The sequence below is a fragment of the Hyla sarda genome, chromosome 1 (genome assembly GCF_029499605.1).
Source record: "Hyla sarda isolate aHylSar1 chromosome 1, aHylSar1.hap1, whole genome shotgun sequence".
Lineage (NCBI taxonomy): Eukaryota > Metazoa > Chordata > Amphibia > Anura > Hylidae > Hyla > Hyla sarda.
In genome coordinates, this window is record NC_079189.1 from 223832065 (window position 1) to 223847863 (window position 15799).

At 43.7% G+C, this 15799-nt stretch overlaps 1 protein-coding gene across 4 annotated transcripts in view; it reads left to right on the plus strand.

Moving 5' to 3' along the window:
- Window positions 1-15799, plus strand: part of DNAH6 (dynein axonemal heavy chain 6) — a 400640-nt gene that overhangs the window by 244241 nt on the left and 140600 nt on the right. For all 4 annotated transcript variants that reach the window (XM_056568811.1, XM_056568814.1, XM_056568815.1 and 1 more), the window contains 5 exons: window positions 313-467; window positions 686-917; window positions 2421-2573; window positions 4797-4937; window positions 7335-7577. In XM_056568811.1, the coding sequence (XP_056424786.1) occupies window positions 313-467; window positions 686-917; window positions 2421-2573; window positions 4797-4937; window positions 7335-7577 (924 nt within the window). The remainder of the gene's footprint in view (window positions 1-312; window positions 468-685; window positions 918-2420; window positions 2574-4796; window positions 4938-7334; window positions 7578-15799) is intronic.

Below are 15799 nucleotides of genomic sequence, written 5' to 3' on the forward strand. Positions count from 1 at the left end.
AGGGAATAAACATGTGTATAGCAAAACGTGTACTGCAATCCTTTTCTGTGAGAAATACTTCATTTTATAGAAAAATTTCAGGGGTGCATTTACGGCCATGACTATATTCACATGTGGTAGATTTCTTGCAGAAATATCTGCAGTAGAAATGTGTTCTATATTATTTATGTAAATGTATTATGTTTTATTTTATTTTATGTTATGTAAATTTATTCATTTCCACAAATTCTTAACCTCTTATGTGTCAGTATTTCTCCTAACTTTCTCTTCTTCATCCTATAAACAATGTCATCAAGCAAGTTCTGTTTGTAGGTTGGAGCAGACAAGTCTGACAGGGTTTATGAGGACCTGACGGATATGGACAAGATTAGATCAGTGTTGCAGGACTATCTTGACGACTATAATCTGACTAACACTAAAGATGTCAAGTTGGTATTTTTCCAGGATGCAGTAGAGCATGTCTCCAGGTAAAGGCTATAAATACTATTGTACAGTAGCCTCTTTTAGGACTATCCAGGAAAAAAGCAATGCACTAATAGATACATAGTATTGATTGCATTTTCTCATGCAGTATGTACATTTATATTGACTTTGGGAACTTAGAAGGGAGAACAGGGAGAATAAACTTTTTATTTTCTACACTTTATGTGTAAACTATTCACATACTAACTATATTTATTCTTAGGATTGCTCGAATGATCCGTCAGGAAAGGGGAAATGCCCTTTTAGTGGGTGTTGGTGGAACAGGCAAACAGTCCCTTACCAGACTTGCAGCCCATATATGTGGATATAAGTGCTTTCAAATTGAGCTGAGTCGTGGATATAACTATGACTCTTTCCATGAAGACCTAAGGAAACTGTACAAAATGGCTGGAGTAGAAGACAAGGACATGGTTTTTCTCTTTACAGACACCCAGGTAAACAGAGGTGATCAAATACAGCTTTCTTTGTTTTGCTGAGAGTTTTAAACTACACAAACCGGCATATCTTTAAATTTAAGATTTAAATCACAGATTAAAATGTCCTATCCTAAGAAAGACTAACGCAAAGAAAGTCACATAAGGTACATACTAGTCCAGAAGAAAGTCTTTCCTCCCTAGTGGAGGTTTCAGTCTCTAAAATAAATCACTACAATAAGAGGGTGCTCACTGTGCTTTTATATGCTATGAGAAATGCTCAAATTACTGATATGACACAAAACAATATTTGGTTAAAGTGTCCCTGTCATTTAAGAAACTCTTCACATAGCACAGAGGCCCCGACTATTCAAAACTTTTCCCTTGTGTCTGTTACATTTCAGAAGTGTTTTTTAATGATGGACCCTTTATTATCTGAACATTCTGGCTACATGAAACATCCCTCATACAGATGAAAGTGCTTTTTATAATCAATATGTTTATCTATATGAGATAGAAAAAAATAATCATTTATCCACAGAGTTAGGGATAAGTAGCTGATAAGAGGTGGTCCGACTGCTGTATTCCCCACCAGTCATGAGAATAGGGGTCTTTGGGCCCCTGTGTGAGTATATTGGAGATAGATTGTCCATGCTGCTGCTCCATTTACACTGTTACCTCCATGAGAAAGGGTTTGAACCTGAAACATGGTATAAAGTGCTGTTTTATGAATTCTATATATGAAGTTTATAAATAACTTATAATTTGTATTGAGAGTAACACCAGCATTGGATCATTTTTCCATAAGTTTTATCTACTATAATACTGCCGAATCTAATGAGGAACTCGAAATGATCCAAGGCAACTGACCTGATTGTGTTATATGTATATTCCTTTACAAATGTTTGTCTTCTTAACACAGTTACCAGCAGTAAGCACAACTATTTGTTTACCTGGTTTGTTACCCACCAATGATGCACTAGGAGCTTTTTTTATTTTGGTATCTCCATTAATCCGGCATGCCTGACTGCAGCTCTACTCACAGCATGGAACATTGGACCCCTGTTCTCATTATCAGAGAGGGTCCTACTGGTCAGCCCCCCACTCCCCCCCCCCCCCCCCCACACACACACACACACACACCCTCCCTAATCAGATGCTTGTGGACAGATTCTAAGTTGTAATATAGGGAGAACTCCTTTAATGTCTTCAGACAAACATATCTAGCATATCTGGACTGTAAAATGTCAATTTACCTCCATGTTTTAAATGTTGGACTTTTCAGTGATTTGGTTACAATGCTTTTATTTATCTCTTTTTGTGGAACAGTTTCTTCTTTTTGAAATCTTTTAATGTCCTTTTTGTTAAGGGTTCTTGGGGAGTTTGGGGACAAATGATTTGACCCATTATTGTGTCCACATGGCTTGTCCCCCAGCTCTTTAAGACTCCTGGATGACAAATCTGCATTGGTACACAGAGAACGAAACAACTTTATCTATTCACAACTGTTTCTAAATTCTGTAGATTGTTGTAGAGGAGTTTTTGGAAGACATCAACAACATGCTGAATTCTGGGGAAGTGCCTAATTTATTTGAGAAAGATGAGCTAGAGTTTGTATTGGCTGCAACTAGACCCAAAGCAAAAGAAGCTGGGATACCCGAAGGAAACCGAGATGAGGTACATATATATGATATATATATGCTTATTGTAGAAATTCAGTATTTCTAATATGCCATCAATGGATGATCATGAGGGTCCAAAGGTGAACATGGCAGTAGAGCATTACAACCCCTTTATTTTAATAATAATAAGTGTTTGTCTCAGCCAAGCTATGGTTCATACTGTGGATCTGTATTGCATAAACTGGCCAGAGACATTAGATAACTCCCAAACTAAATGTGTTTAGCTGGCATTTATCAACTTCGGTAAACATGCATTTTATTTCTGTAAGGTGGAAGAGTAAAAGAGGATAAAACATGGCCAATCCATTAGCCACTTTGTATTCTCCAATGTAATGTAATGTCTGTGTACAGCATTGTAGTACAGAGATATTCTTCTGTAAAAGTAATGGTATACCAACATATTGTAGCACCCTTATTTTGAGGGCAGATTCATATGAAATCCCTGAATGAGAGTGGAGGCATACAGAGGGGGAGTAGGGTCCAGTAGACTTCAATGAGTGCCATAATATCCCTGGGTGCATGAAGCCTAAACTCTGTATTATTCGTTTATTATTATTGTTGTTGGTATTATTATCATTATTATTATTAATAATCCCATGCAAAAACACTGGCATCTGCCAACAGAAATTATTGTGTGTGGGCAGCCATGGGCACTGTCATTTGCTAAATTCTTTTTATATAATGTTGATAACAACACTATGGCCCTCATTTACTATTATAAACCCGACATGTTCTGTCGGCTTGTGCGCCAGATTCTGACTTTGCGCCAGAATTGAAAAAAAAAAAACGACTAACTCTCCATTTTACTAAGAAAACCATGGCATAGCCATCGGGAAAATGGAGTGTGGTCACCGAAAAGGGGCGTGTTCCCGACATTTTCACAAAAACCCATGATATTTACTAAGGTTTCCACATAAAATGTGGTGGATTTTAGCTGAGGAAAACCCTACAGATCAGAGCATGTGTAAAAAGCAAAATGTAGGGAAAGTGGAAAATGTAGGGAAACCTTAGTAAATACCGTAGAAAAAAATTGTAGGGAATAAAAACCCCACAAAGAAACCTACACTCCACTCTTAGTAAATCAGGGCCTATGGGGGAGATTTATCAAAACCTGACCAGAAGAAAAGTTGCTGAGTTGCCCATATCAACCAATGAAATCGCTTCTTTCATTTTTAACAAGGCCTCTGCAAAATGAAAGAAGCAATCTGATTGGTTGCTATGGGCAACTTAGCAACTTTTCCTCTGGACAGGTTTTGATAAATCTCCCCCAATATGTATATTTTTTATTATACATTGGTTAAAAAAATGTCTAAACAAAATGTGACAGAAATGTTGTGTTGTGCTTGCAGCTATTGCCTGTGCGTCTCTGCACAGAGCCAAAATACAGGAATTAGGCGGGACAAGCAGGACTCTGACCCTGGCCTCTCACAGCAGGAAGATTGACAAGCCAGGAGCCTGCACAGAGCCCTGTTTATCCCACCCACATTTCCTGTATTGTCTCCGCATAGAGACATACAGGCATACATAGCTGCAAGGACAGTATTTTTTCACCCAAAAATATACAATTTTTTCAACCAATGTATATTAGAAATATACATATATTGTTATCTACATTGTATAAAATGTATTTGCATTTTATAAAGCATATTTAGACTTTAAGGGCGCCTAAAAAAAAACATTGGACATTTCATAGTGGGACCCTCACTAATTGACAGGCATTAGCGCTCATCTGAGTGTTGCGCCTGTTCATGCTTGTGACCCCATGGCTCTGCTCAGAGAGTGGTGCAAGTGATGTACGGATTCTCAGCTGACTGCTGCTGTCCATTCATTTTAGTGATCAGTGGAGGTCTCAGCTCTCCACTGATCAAAACTTTAGGTACCCTTTGAGCTTACAGGAAGAAATAACAAAAATAAAAAAAATTGTCACACGCTAGTTAGATGACACAATTAAATTGTATTTCAGAGGAGTTAGATACTTTATGCATTTAAGTACTGCCAGGAATCCCAAAGGATAACAACTCGTAACTACATCCTAATTTTCAGTTTAGATTTCATGTTTCTGTCACATTGCCTACAGGCTTGTGCTGATGCTTCCACCATTAGAGCTCAACCTCTTCTTAAATATTTTTTTTCTAATTACTTTTATTAACTGTTAAATAACACACCTGCCTACTTAGCACTGTAATAAACAAGCTTCGTCTTTGGTTTTGCAATCTAGGTATTTCAGTATTTTATCAACCGAGTACGTCAGAAGCTACACATTGTGCTCTGTATGAGTCCAGTTGGAGAGGCTTTTAGAGCAAGATGTCGTATGTTTCCATCACTTGTCAATTGCTGTACTATAGACTGGTTTGTACAGGTTAGTACATTAGAACCTTAAGAATTTAGTGCTAAGAATTGGATCCTTGCAGTCTAGAGGAACTCTGTAATCTTGAACATCGTTACTATGTGTAGTGTTTTTAAATCTTAAACAACCCCTATATGAACACCGGCATCTTTGTTATCGTTATTAGTATCACCTTAGTCGTGTTTGAAGCCCTTATAAGGGTTTTTTCTGACCCCCGGTAAGGCTTTGTTTACATTTGTGCCACTGGCCTTGTTGCAAATTCCAAGATGGAATGGAAAAACTAGCATTCAGTGCCATTCTTTCCATGACTGAGCCTTGTTGGACCCGAGAGTAAGTTGAAAACCTGTGGTTTAAATGGAAGCCATATCACAGATCTATGTTGTGATCAAAAATATTGGCATCATTTAAGGGGTCGTACTACCATTAAAGGCAACATGCCACATTGAAAACACAGTCCAATCTGCAGGCATCATGCGATAAAACTGAAGGAAATGAGCAGATTGATATATAGTTTTATGAGAAGAGTTTCAGGATCAATTTTTATTCATATGAATCATGTGCTTATTCTGGGCTAAGTAGTCTAGTGGGCAGTGCTATTCAGTGACTAACAGCTCTCCTTATGCACACTTATACACAGATAACTGTTGATGATGTGGTGTCCCAGTATGGGAGGTGTCACCCCGTACCCTTTCTGTCCTGTCAGGCAGCCTCCTGCAGTGTCCCCTGGGCCTCCCTTGCACTTGTTCCCCCATGCACATATGTTTCACCAATTGTTTTATAAAATTTGTAAAGAGGTGTTATAACTTTAAGAAAGTTGTCATGGGAGTTGTCATGTGATTGTTACCCAGGAGGTATCAGTGACCAGATTATCCAAGGGTGGCCTATGGGCTCCCTGCTAGTCTCCCCATATAAGCCGTGGGTGGAGCTTGCTCTCTCTCTTAGCTCTCTTGCTTCCTGATGAGGTCCAGTGCAGTTGAGTCTAGGTGAGTGTCCAGAGTCATAAGAGACCTCAAGTCCAGTCTGCAGCCACAAGCAGCTACAAGTAAGCTACAGTCTCAGTATTGTCCGTCATCAGTCAAGTCAGTCACAGTCATCATTTGTCAAGTCAACGGTGCCTGCATTAAATTGACCATATCTACTACAAGTGCCAGCAAGCCCTTAAAGTCTCTGAGTAAATGGTCACCCATAGAGCTGTACGGAGGGGCATGTCGTCGACCTTATTGAGGACGATGACACGCGCATTAGCCGCCCAGAGCCACGGCAATGCCGGGTCCCCGTACGGGAGATCACGGGGACCCAGCATCAGACATATCCCCTATCCTGGATAAGTGTCTAAGACTGCAGTACTCCTTTAAGTCAAAAAAAAAAGTCACAGTAAGCAGGAAATTATACTGTGTTCGGGATTTGTTTGACTTTTCCAAGATCATAAATGAAATCTTGTTGTCCAACAGACAGTGTGGGCAAGTTTATTCCCTGTGTAATTTTATCATTCTTTTCTAGATTTGGTGTTCCTATGTGGCTTAGTAATATGAAAACTAGTGATTAGCTAATTTACAGTAAATGCAGCCAAAACAGAACCTGACATCTTGACCATTGTTTGCGTTAGTCTACATATAATAATAATTTCTGCTTTAAAAGTGCTCTCATTACCTGGAAAAGTCCTAGATCACAGGCTCAGGTCTTCTAAAACTGTATCCATCTTTTTCAAGCACTCAGAGCACTTTAAGAGTGGAAGTAATTTCTGCAGACTAAAGCAATCAATGGCCGAGCTGGCAGCTTTGGTTTAAGCCACATTTACTAAGGCTAGGTTTCCACACTTTTTTATTTTATTTTATTTTTTTTTTTTTACAGAAGTGTGTTAAAAAGGAATGGGAAATATAAAGGACGAACTTACTCGTCTCCTTCCTACTTGATCCATCTCTGACTTTGGCTCAAAACTGCAGTGGCAGTTTTAAAAAAATAAAAAAATATGGAAACCTAGCCTAATGCAAACCTTATTGATAATCCATTTAGTCAAAATAGTAAAATTATCACCTGTAATAGTAATGATTGTATCCTAATGCTTTTACTGCCTGCAAAATGGAATGACACTATTGCAAAGAAAGGCTTCAATGAGGTATTATCTTCTTTTTAATATAATTACATATGCATAACCTTTAAATCTCGTTTTACTCTTGAGAACCTGGTAAATTATGTTCTGAAAAACCTCACGTATTTCATTTTTTTAAATGCAAGGTGGAAATGAGAACTGAGGATATGTGTTTGATTTTGGTTACTTTTATATGGATATTTAAAATGGCCATGGGAAACATTTCTCATTGTTATGAAACATCATTTCTTCTGCTCCAGTTAAGCAAATACTATTACAAAGGAGATTTGCCATTTCTTTTGTCTTGGCTTTATTTGCAGTGGCCTAGAGAAGCTTTGCTCTCAGTTTCACAAACGTTTTTTACCAACATTGACCTTGGCCGGGAGGAGATGAAGGAGAGGCTTTCAGAAATGTGTGTGGAAATTCATGTGAGCGTTACAGAAATGGCTGACCGCTATTATGCAGAACTACGGAGACGATACTATACAACACCCACGTCCTACCTAGAGTTAATTAACCTTTACCTGTCCATGCTAGGTGAAAAAAGAAAACAGCTAGTGTCAGTAAGTGATACTGAGAATGTACATTATATGTATCTAAATTTATGACACTGATAGTATTGTATTTTTTTTTCTTATTTAAGTTGTAACATTTTTTATTTTAAATTGGGAATGCTATTATATTAGTGAAAGGAAAACAAATGCATAATCTTCCTTCAATGAATAAATACCGGTAAAAATAGGGATTGTCCAGCAATGTACATTTTTGTAAAAAAATGACAAATTTTATTATTTTCAGTCTGGCATTGCTCTTAAAGGGGTACTCCCACCATAGACATCTTATCCCCTATCCAAAGCATAGGGGATAAGATGTCTGATTGCGGGGGTCCCGCCGCTGGGGACCCCCGCATTATTTCTTGCACCCACCTGTGTTCTCACCGGAACTGCTGGAGGGTTTGAGTCGTGACGCGCCCTCCCATAGACTTGCATTGAGGGGACGGGCGTGACGTCACACGGGGGAGGAGTCCTGACGTCACGGACTTCCGTTCCCAGAGTCGCGACTCAGACCCTCCAGCGGTTCCGGTGAGAACACAGGTGGGTGCCACAAGCAATAATGCGGGGGTCCCCAGCGGCGGGACCCTCGTGATCAGACATCTTATCCCCTATCCTTTGGATAGGGGATAAGATGTGTCACGATGCCGGCTGGCAGGTAGTGGATCCTCTGTGCCAGAGAGGGATTGGCGTGGACCGTGCTAGTGGACCGGTTCTAAGCCACTACTGGTTTTCACCAGAGCCCGCCGCAAAGCGGGATGGTCTTGCTGCGGCGGTAGTGACCAGGTCGTATCCACTAGCAACGGCTCACCTCTCTGGCTGCTGAAGATAGGCGCGGTACAAGGGAGTAGACAGAAGCAAGGTCGGACGTAGCAGAAGGTCGGGGCAGGCAGCAAGGATCGTAGTCAGGGGCAACGGCAGAAGGTCTGGAAACACAGGCAAGGAACACACAAGGAACGCTTTCACTGGCACTAAGGCAACAAGATCCGGCAAGGGAGTGCAGGGGAAGTGAGGTGATATAGGGAAGTGCACAGGTGAACACACTAATTGGAACCACTGCGCCAATCAGCGGCGCAGTGGCCCTTTAAATCGCAGAGACCCGGCGCGCGCGCGCCCTAGGGAGCGGGGCCGCGCGCGCCGGGACAGAACAGACGGAGAGCGAGTCAGGTAGGGGAGCCGGGGTGCGCATCGCGAGCGGGCGCTACCCGCATCGCGAATCGCATCCCGGCTGGCAGCGGAATCGCAGCGCCCCGGGTCAGAGGACATGACCGGAGCGCTGCCGCGGGGAGAGTGAAGCGAGCGCTCCGGGGAGGAGCGGGGACCCGGAGCGCTCGGCGTAACAGTACCCCCCCCCTTGGGTCTCCCCCTCTTCTTAGAGCCTGAGAACCTGAGGAGCAGACTTTTGTCTAGGATGTTGTCCTCAGGTTCCCAGGATCTCTCTTCAGGACCACAACCCTCCCAGTCCACTAAAAAAAAAATTTTTCCCTCTGACCTTTTTGGCAGCTAAAATTTCTTTGACCGAGAAGATGTCCGAGGAGCCGGAAACAGGAGTGGGAGGAACAGATTTGGGAGAAAAACGGTTGAGGATGAGTGGTTTGAGAAGAGAGACGTGAAAGGCATTAGGGATACGAAGAGAGGGAGGAAGAAGAAGTTTATAAGAGACAGGATTAATTTGACACAAAATTTTGAAAGGACCAAGATAGCGTGGTCCCAACTTGTAGCTAGGGACACGGAAGCGGACATATTTAGCGGAGAGCCATACCTTGTCTCCAGGGGAAAAAACGGGGGGAGCTCTTCTTTTCTTATCCGCGAACTTCTTCATGCGTGATGAAGCCTGTAAGAGAGAATTTTGGGTCTCTCTCCATATGATGGAAAGGTCACGAGAAATTTCATCCACAGCGGGCAGACCAGAGGGCAAGGGAGTAGGGAGGGGGGGAAGAGGGTGACGGCCGTACACCACGAAAAATGGGGATTTGGAGGAAGACTCAGAGACCCTGAAGTTATACGAGAATTCGGCCCATGGGAGGAGATCTGCCCAGTCATCCTGGCGGGAGGAAACAAAATGTCGCAAATAATCACCCAAGATCTGGTTAATCCTTTCTACTTGTCCATTGGACTGGGGATGATATGCAGAAGAAAAATTTAATTTAATCTTGAGTTGTTTACAGAGAGCCCTCCAGAATTTAGACACGAATTGGACGCCTCTATCCGAGACAATCTGCGTAGGCAACCCGTGAAGACGAAAAATGTGTACAAAAAATTGTTTAGCCAACTGAGGCGCAGAAGGAAGACCAGGAAGAGGGATGAAATGTGCCATTTTGGAGAATCGATCAACGACCACCCAAATAACAGTGTTGCCACGGGAAGGGGGTAAATCAGTAATAAAATCCATACCAATCAGAGACCAAGGCTGTTCGGGGACAGGCAGAGGATGAAGAAAACCAGCGGGCTTCTGGCGAGGAGTCTTATCCCGGGCACAGATAGTGCAGGCTCGCACAAAGTCCACAACATCCGTCTCCAGAGTCGGCCACCAATAGAAGCGGGAGATGAGTTGCACAGATTTCTTGATACCCGCATGACCTGCGAGATGGGAGGAGTGACCCCATTTGAGGATTCCGAGGCGTTGGCGAGGAGAAACAAAGGTCTTTCCTGGAGGAGTCTGCCTGATGGAGGCAGGAGAAGTGGAGATCAGGCAGTCAGGTGGAATGATGTGTTGCGGAGAGAGTTCAACTTCTGAGGCATCCGAGGAACGAGAGAGAGCATCGGCCCTAATGTTCTTATCGGCAGGACGAAAGTGAATCTCAAAATTAAATCGGGCAAAGAACAGAGACCACCGGGCCTGGCGAGGATTCAGCCGTTGGGCAGACTGGAGGTAGGAGAGGTTCTTGTGGTCGGTGTAGATAATAACAGGAGAACTTGATCCCTCCAGCAGATGCCTCCATTCCTCAAGTGCTAATTTAATGGCTAGAAGCTCTCGATCCCCGATGGAGTAGTTCCTCTCCGCTGGAGAGAAGGTCCTAGAGAAAAAACCACAAGTGACAGCATGCCCGGAAGAATTTTTTTGTAGAAGAACAGCTCCAGCTCCCACTGAGGAGGCATCAACCTCCAATAGGAAGGGTTTGGAAGGGTCAGGTCTGGAGAGGACGGGAGCCGAAGAAAAGGCAGACTTGAGTCGTTTAAAGGCGTCTTCTGCTTGAGGAGGCCAGGACTTGGGATCAGCATTTTTTTTGGTTAAAGCCACGATAGGAGCCACAATGGTAGAAAAATGTGGAATAAATTGCCTGTAATAATTGGCGAACCCCAAAAAGCGTTGGATAGCACGGAGTCCGGAGGGGCGTGGCCAATCTAAGACGGCAGAGAGTTTGTCTGGATCCATCTGTAGTCCCTGGCCAGAGACCAAATATCCTAGAAAAGGAAGAGATTGGCATTCAAACAGACATTTCTCAATTTTGGCATAGAGTTGGTTGTCACGAAGTCTCTGAAGAACCATACGGACATGCTGGCGGTGTTCTTCTAGATTGGCAGAAAAAATTAGGATATCGTCCAGATATACAACAACACAGGAGTATAACAGATCACGAAAAATTTCATTGACAAAGTCTTGGAAGACGGCAGGGGCGTTGCACAGTCCAAAGGGCATGACCAGATACTCAAAGTGTCCATCTCTGGTGTTAAATGCCGTTTTCCACTCGTCCCCCTCTCTGATGCGGATGAGGTTATAGGCGCCTCTTAAGTCCAATTTAGTGAAGATGTGGGCACCTTGGAGGCGATCAAAGAGTTCAGAGATGAGGGGTAAGGGGTAGCGGTTCTTAACCGTGATTTTATTAAGACCGCGGTAGTCAATGCACGGACGTAGGGAGCCATCTTTTTTGGACACAAAGAAAAATCCGGCTCCGGCAGGAGAGGAGGATTTACGGATAAAGCCCTTTTTTAGATTCTCCTGGACGTATTCGGACATGGCAAGAGTCTCTGGGGCAGAGAGAGGATAAATTCTGCCCCGGGGTGGAGTAGTGCCCGGGAGGAGGTCGATAGGGCAATCATAAGGCCTGTGAGGAGGTAGAGTCTCAGCTTGTTTTTTGCAGAAAACATCCGCGAAGTCCATATAGGCCTTAGGGAGACCGGTTACTGGAGGAACCACAGAGTTACGGCAAGGGTTACTGGGAACCGGTTTTAGACAGTTCTTGGAACAAGAGGACCCCCAACACTTGATCTCCCCAGTGGACCAATCCAGGGTAGGGGAATGAAGTTGAAGCCAGGGAAGTCCAAGGAGAATTTCCGAGGTGCAATTGGGGAGGACCAAAAGTTCAATCCTCTCATGATGAGATCCGATGCTCATAAGAAGGGGCTCCGTGCGGAAACGTATGGTACAGTCCAATCTTTCATTATTTACACAATTGATGTAGAGGGGTCTGGCGAGACTGGTCACCGGGATGTTGAACTTGTTGACAAGAGAGGCCAAAATAAAATTTCCTGCAGATCCAGAGTCCAAGAAGGCCACTGTAGAGAAGGAGAAGGCAGAGGCAGACATCCGCACAGGCACAGTAAGACGTGGAGAAGCAGAGTAGACATCAAGGACTGTCTCACCTTTGTGCGGAGTCAGCGTACGTCTTTCCAGGCGGGGAGGACGGATAGGACAATCTCTCAGGAAGTGTTCGGTACTAGCACAGTACAGGCAGAGGTTCTCCATACGGCGTCGTGTCCTCTCTTGAGGTGTCAGGCGAGACCGGTCGACCTGCATAGCCTCCACGGCGGGAGGCACAGGAACAGATTGCAGGGGACCAGAGGAGAGAGGAGCCGAGGAGAAGAAACGCCTCGTGCGAACAGAGTCCATATCTTGGCGGAGTTCCTGACGCCTTTCGGAAAAACGCATGTCAATGCGAGTGGCTAGGTGAATAAGTTCATGTAGATTAGCAGGAATTTCTCGTGCGGCCAGAACATCTTTAATGTTGCTGGATAGGCCTTTTTTGAAGGTCGCGCAGAGGGCCTCATTATTCCAGGACAATTCTGAAGCAAGAGTACGGAATTGTACGGCATACTCGCCAACGGAAGAATTACCCTGGACCAGGTTCAACAGGGCAGTCTCAGCAGAAGAGGCTCGGGCAGGTTCCTCAAAGACACTTCGGATTTCCGAGAAGAAGGAGTGTACAGAGGCAGTGACGGGGTCATTGCGGTCCCAGAGCGGTGTGGCCCATGACAGGGCTTTTCCGGACAGAAGGCTGACTACGAAAGCCACCTTAGACCTTTCAGTGGGAAACAGGTCCGACATCATCTCCAGATGCAGGGAACATTGGGAAAGAAAGCCACGGCAAAACTTAGAGTCCCCATCAAATTTATCCGGCAAGGATAAGCGTATCCCAGGAGCGGCCACTCGCTGCGGAGGAGGTGCAGGAGCTGGCGGAGGAGATGACTGCTGAAGCTGTGGTAGTAACTGTTGTAGCATAACGGTCAGTTGAGACAGCTGTTGGCCTTGTTGCGCTATCTGTTGTGACTGCTGGGCGACCACCGTGGTGAGGTCAGCGACAACTGGCAGAGGAACTTCAGCGGGATCCATGGCCGGATCTACTGTCACGATGCCGGCTGGCAGGTAGTGGATCCTCTGTGCCAGAGAGGGATTGGCGTGGACCGTGCTAGTGGACCGGTTCTAAGCCACTACTGGTTTTCACCAGAGCCCGCCGCAAAGCGGGATGGTCTTGCTGCGGCGGTAGTGACCAGGTCGTATCCACTAGCAACGGCTCACCTCTCTGGCTGCTGAAGATAGGCGCGGTACAAGGGAGTAGACAGAAGCAAGGTCGGACGTAGCAGAAGGTCGGGGCAGGCAGCAAGGATCGTAGTCAGGGGCAACGGCAGAAGGTCTGGAAACACAGGCAAGGAACACACAAGGAACGCTTTCACTGGCACTAAGGCAACAAGATCCGGCAAGGGAGTGCAGGGGAAGTGAGGTGATATAGGGAAGTGCACAGGTGAACACACTAATTGGAACCACTGCGCCAATCAGCGGCGCAGTGGCCCTTTAAATCGCAGAGACCCGGCGCACGCGCGCCCTAGGGAGCGGGGCCGCGCGCGCCGGGACAGAACAGACGGAGAGCGAGTCAGGTAGGGGAGCCGGGGTGCGCATCGCGAGCGGGCGCTACCCGCATCGCGAATCGCATCCCGGCTGGCAGCGGAATCGCAGCGCCCCGGGTCAGAGGACATGACCGGAGCGCTGCCGCGGGGAGAGTGAAGCGAGCGCTCCGGGGAGGAGCGGGGACCCGGAGCGCTCGGCGTAACAAGATGTCTAGGATAGGAGTACCCCTTTAAGGGCATGTGCACATGTGCAGTCTGCATCACAGCTTTCTCCAAGGCACGAGCAACACAAGGGTGCCTGCCCTGAAATTCCTATTGATGGCAAGAAATAAATTACTAGTGATGAGCGGCAGGGGCCATATTTGAATTCACAATATTTCGCGAATATATGGATGAATATTCATCCTAAGTTCGCAAAATTTGCATAATAGCTATGTTTGTTCTTTTTTTTCCCTTTCATGCGAACATTCGTAATGAAATTCGCATAGTGCGCATGTGCAATTATATCTTTCACCTAAAAGAAGAGAGGGATCAGTGTCCTCTGACTGGAAGAGCCGATATTCGCAAAAAATAAAATTAAATAAAATTTTTTTATTAATATTCGGCATTTCGAATATATATCACTATATTCTAAATATTTGCAAAATTAGGAAGGGCCGATATTCGCGGTAAAAATTTGCATTTTGAATATTCTCGCTCAACACTATAACTTACTTGCCATGTGAACATGCCCTTTATCTGCCATATACACATCAGTAAGTCAGAAAAGTGTGGCATGCTATCAGTAAACGTGACCATACATTTTCAATAACTGTTGGTTATTTATTTATTTAGCTGTTTCTCCCAACGTTTCCATACACATAAACATTCTGCACGTGCAACGGTTCATGTGTTGTCCATGGGGAGGGGTAAGCTGCAGCCAGACTGTTTTAGCAGCAGCTTTTCCCTCCCAGGACCATAGGGTTGGTGTTAAAAATCCAAAACCTTTCTCTCCACTGACATAATTTGTCAAAAATATAGTTCCATCTATATCTATCTATCTAAAAATCCAAGAAGTCCGCAGCACACAAAAATCAAGTGAAAAAATTGCGATGTATTTTATGCCATTTCCAGTGCTACATTTCAGCAGCCTTATGCCACCATACTGAAGCATGCTTGAGTATGGCAGTGTGAGGCTGCTGAAATGTAGCACTTGTTTTGCACTGGAAATGGAATAAAAACGTTGCTATTTATCACTATTTTTAAATTTTTGTGTGCTGCGGACTTCTTGGATTTTTTGATTATATGAGCCTCTCACCAGGGCTCATACAACTGCGGGCACCTTCATATTTCCTTTTTAGTAGTTGTGCTGTTCTTTATATTTTTAGCTATCTAACGGTTTGTTTGTCTGTCTGTACATCTATCATTTGTGTTAGAACAGCTAAGCAAACATTTAACAATATAACCATTTATATACTCAAAACTTTTTTAAATGATCATTTCATTATTTATCAACAGATGTGGCATTTTAAATGTGTATTTACTCCCTCCCCACATTCTCTAATGTTTTTGACCAGCTTTGGTCCAATATATTTCCTCACTATGCCAAATATCACTTGACAAACATTCCGTTGTGTGTTTGCATGAATATCTTGTGTAATGGATGCCCAGTATTAGTAACCTCATAGAGATCCGTTCATGCACATGAATGCTAAAGTAAACTAGCAGATTATGTGTGCAGACATTATTCTAGTACATATTGATTCTTAATAAACCGTGTCTTTTACATTACATATGAGAATATGAGGAAATTACATCATGATGAAGTCTCAAAATGAAAAGTAATTAGACACATTTTAAGTTTTTTTTGTCACTTCACTTATCTATCCCACTTGCATCTCTTATTTATAGGAAGTATATAAAATGCCTCTATTTAACAGCTGATTTACCATTTATACCCAAGAGTAATTCTGCCCCATCTGTTTTCCCTTCCCCAAGCTGTGTATGTGTAATTGAAACATGGCTAAAATCGGTAAAAGTAGGCCAAGAATGCAGACATTTATGCAGAAGGTTCATTTCAAAGATAGAGTTAAATGCATTATAATTGTTTTAATCCATTATCATTGTAATGTGGCAGGTGCTAGATATCAAACCTTCTGGATTATAATCAAAATTTAGTAGTTAGTATCATA